We start from the raw sequence: 2,496 nt of genomic DNA on the forward strand, positions 1-2,496 counted from the left end.
GCTTTTGCGCTTAACAGCACATTTTTGCACTTTTCTGCCTATCAGCGCAACGATCACCACTAATAACAACAAAAACTTGTAGATCAAAAATTAAATTTTGGCGCTAAAAATTTATGGTTGTGCAAAAAGGTGAAAATATTAATAAAATCATTAAATAAAATACTTGAAACTGATTGTATTATTATCATACGGCATTTTTGTGACCCCCTGATGCCATTATGACACTGCTGGAGACGAACTTCGATGGTTTTCATAATTTTAAGAAGAACTCCCACAAGCTCTACAAAGAAATGTCTGAAAATAATAAATAAATATAAGAATCAATTCTCTTTCGTCCATTTTCTTGTCGTCTTGCATAATTCTGTTGATTTCTCAAAATTTGTTTACTTTCCTTGTCATCAAGCACCCAAAACAAAATTCAAGACGCACTTCTGCCAATGTAAACGCCTTTTCTGCTTCATTGCGTCTATTCCGATATCGATAGCAGACGCGCCCAGTGTAAAAAGGCTATAATATAGAGGTAGAGAAACATCGATGAAAACATCGATGCATCGATGTTTTTAAATTTTTTGGAAACATCGATGTTTAATGGCGACTATCGATGTTTTTGCAAGGTAAGTAAAGTGAGGGAAGCGTAGAAGGTATGTGTAAAAATACATTTTTTAAATTGAATTATTAACTGTATTTAGATGTTTTCAGGTATTCAACTGATACAAACGTTCCCTAATGGCTAATAGTTTTGACCATTGACAGAAAGGGAAAGTTCATTTTCCCGTCTCTTTTGAGACGTTCAAAAAGAGCGTGGATTCGAGGATGCGGAAGCTGCTTTACCACAGGGAATTAAACGCGCCCGAAGGCACCCAGCAAGGAGATCGGATGCTGATGGCGTATAAGCACTTTTATGCGTTCCCGGTAGCTCGAGTATTCACGGATATTTGCAGTGATCATCTATCTGATGCCCAGCTGACAAAGTTGTTGGGAGGAGGTAAAAGCATTCCAACTACCGGGTAAGAAACAATCAAACAAGTCTTGGGATCTTTCAGTTTCTAATTTTGCCTTTTCAAAATTGCCTTTTCAAATTTAAGTCTCCTCTCAATATGTCTCCTCCTCTCTCGTTCGAGCAATTTAAGGCGCTGATACTGAACCTGCCGGAAATTGTATCCGCGGTTCAAAGCGATCTACATGATCTGAGTACTGCCTTCCGTACAGATTGCCTTTAACAAATTTCCAATCAACATGTCTCTACCTGTGTCGTTCGAGCAATTCAAAACGCTTGTTGTGAACCTGCCGGAAATTGCATCCGCGGTTCAAAGGGATCAAAGCGATGGCCCAAAGAAAACGCCGGAGGAGTGTGCCAGATGGTTCTACATCGCCTTCTACAAGGACGCCACTGTCCGCGAGCGGTACCCGGTCAAGGTGCGCGCATGTCCCCAATCCATGAAGGATAAGCTGCTCACCATGCCGGAAGCATCGGATGAGGATGGTGTGACGGCCGAAGTGGAAGGGTGAGTACCGTACAACCCAACCCCAATGTATGCCACAATTCCCTAATGGCTAATTGTTTTGACCATTGACAGAAAGGGAAAGTTCATCTTTCCCGTCTCTTTTGAGACGTTCAAAAAGAGCGTGGATTCGAGGAAGATGCGGAAGCTGCTTTACCACAGGGAATTAAACGCGCCCGAAGGCACCCAGCAAGGAGATCGGATGCTGATGGCGTATAAGCACTTTTATGCGTTCCCGGTAGCTCGAGTATTCACGGATATTTTCAGTGATGATCTATCTGATGCCCAGCTGACAAAGTTGTTGGGAGGAGGTAAAAGCATTCCAGCTACCGGGTAAGAAACAATCAAACAAGTCTTGGGATCTTTCAGTTTCTAATTTTAGTGCCACATCCAGCCATCCGATCTCGCTGAGCTCCGCGGACCACTTTGATGTCGTTTTCAATTGGGAAAGGTAAGACACATCATCACTTTTTCTGGTACACCTCTTGTGTGTGGGTAATAACTCTCATCTTTCATTGCAGTACCTATCAGTATCCCGTGTCCTTTGAATTGTTCATGTGTTGTATTAACTACGACGAACTCATCGGCCCCTTGCTGAAATATTGGATCACAGACGAGTCGCGGCTGCCGGCCCTGTTGGCCAAACCGCATGACTATCACTCGTTCTACGTTGATCCCAGTATACGGAGACTATTCAACTACCGATTCAAGAACTCATAAGGAAGCTGCGTAAACACGCAACAATCTTGACTACAAGGGCAACGCAAGTCAGCCAGTTAATGGAAACTACAGCACAGTGTCCAACAGCCCAGACGATTGGACTTGACCAAATGGTTGGAGTCTTTGAGGCGCCGAGCAGCCAGGTAGTATTGGCCGTTTGGCCATTGGGGCAACCCAAACTAATCCCGCCTGTCCCTTAATAGGAACACAATCGAAGTATCCACACAGTCACGGAAGTCATGAAAGTCACGACTGAGGCTGAGCCTGAACCTGT

At 43.5% G+C, this 2,496-nt stretch overlaps 1 protein-coding gene across 1 annotated transcript; it reads left to right on the plus strand.

Moving 5' to 3' along the window:
- The first annotated feature begins 1,560 nt into the window (after positions 1 to 1,560).
- LOC111080674 lies at positions 1,561 to 2,222 on the plus strand. Its single transcript, XM_022376420.2, has 3 exons — positions 1,561 to 1,835; positions 1,885 to 1,953; positions 2,024 to 2,222. Exons 1-3 carry the CDS (start codon positions 1,642 to 1,644, stop codon positions 2,220 to 2,222), a joined length of 462 nt encoding a protein of 153 aa, XP_022232112.2. The 5' UTR covers positions 1,561 to 1,641.
- Positions 2,223 to 2,496: the final 274 nt, after the last annotated feature.

Source organism: Drosophila obscura, unplaced genomic scaffold, assembly GCF_018151105.1.
Source record: "Drosophila obscura isolate BZ-5 IFL unplaced genomic scaffold, ASM1815110v1 contig_21, whole genome shotgun sequence".
NCBI classification, from domain to species: Eukaryota; Metazoa; Arthropoda; class Insecta; order Diptera; family Drosophilidae; genus Drosophila; species Drosophila obscura.

What these genes read in the sequence shown, in the direction of transcription:
- LOC111080674 (XM_022376420.2), top strand. Translation starts at nt 1,642, where the DNA reads ATGCGGAAGCTGCTTTACCACAGGGAATTAAACGCGCCCGAAGGCACC. An exon ending in AAAAGCATTCCAGCTACCGG is followed by an intron (nt 1,836 to 1,884) that starts GTAAGAAACAAT and finishes TTCTAATTTTAG; the next exon opens with TGCCACATCCAGCCATCCGA. An exon ending in GTCGTTTTCAATTGGGAAAG is followed by an intron (nt 1,954 to 2,023) that starts GTAAGACACATC and finishes CTTTCATTGCAG; the next exon opens with TACCTATCAGTATCCCGTGT.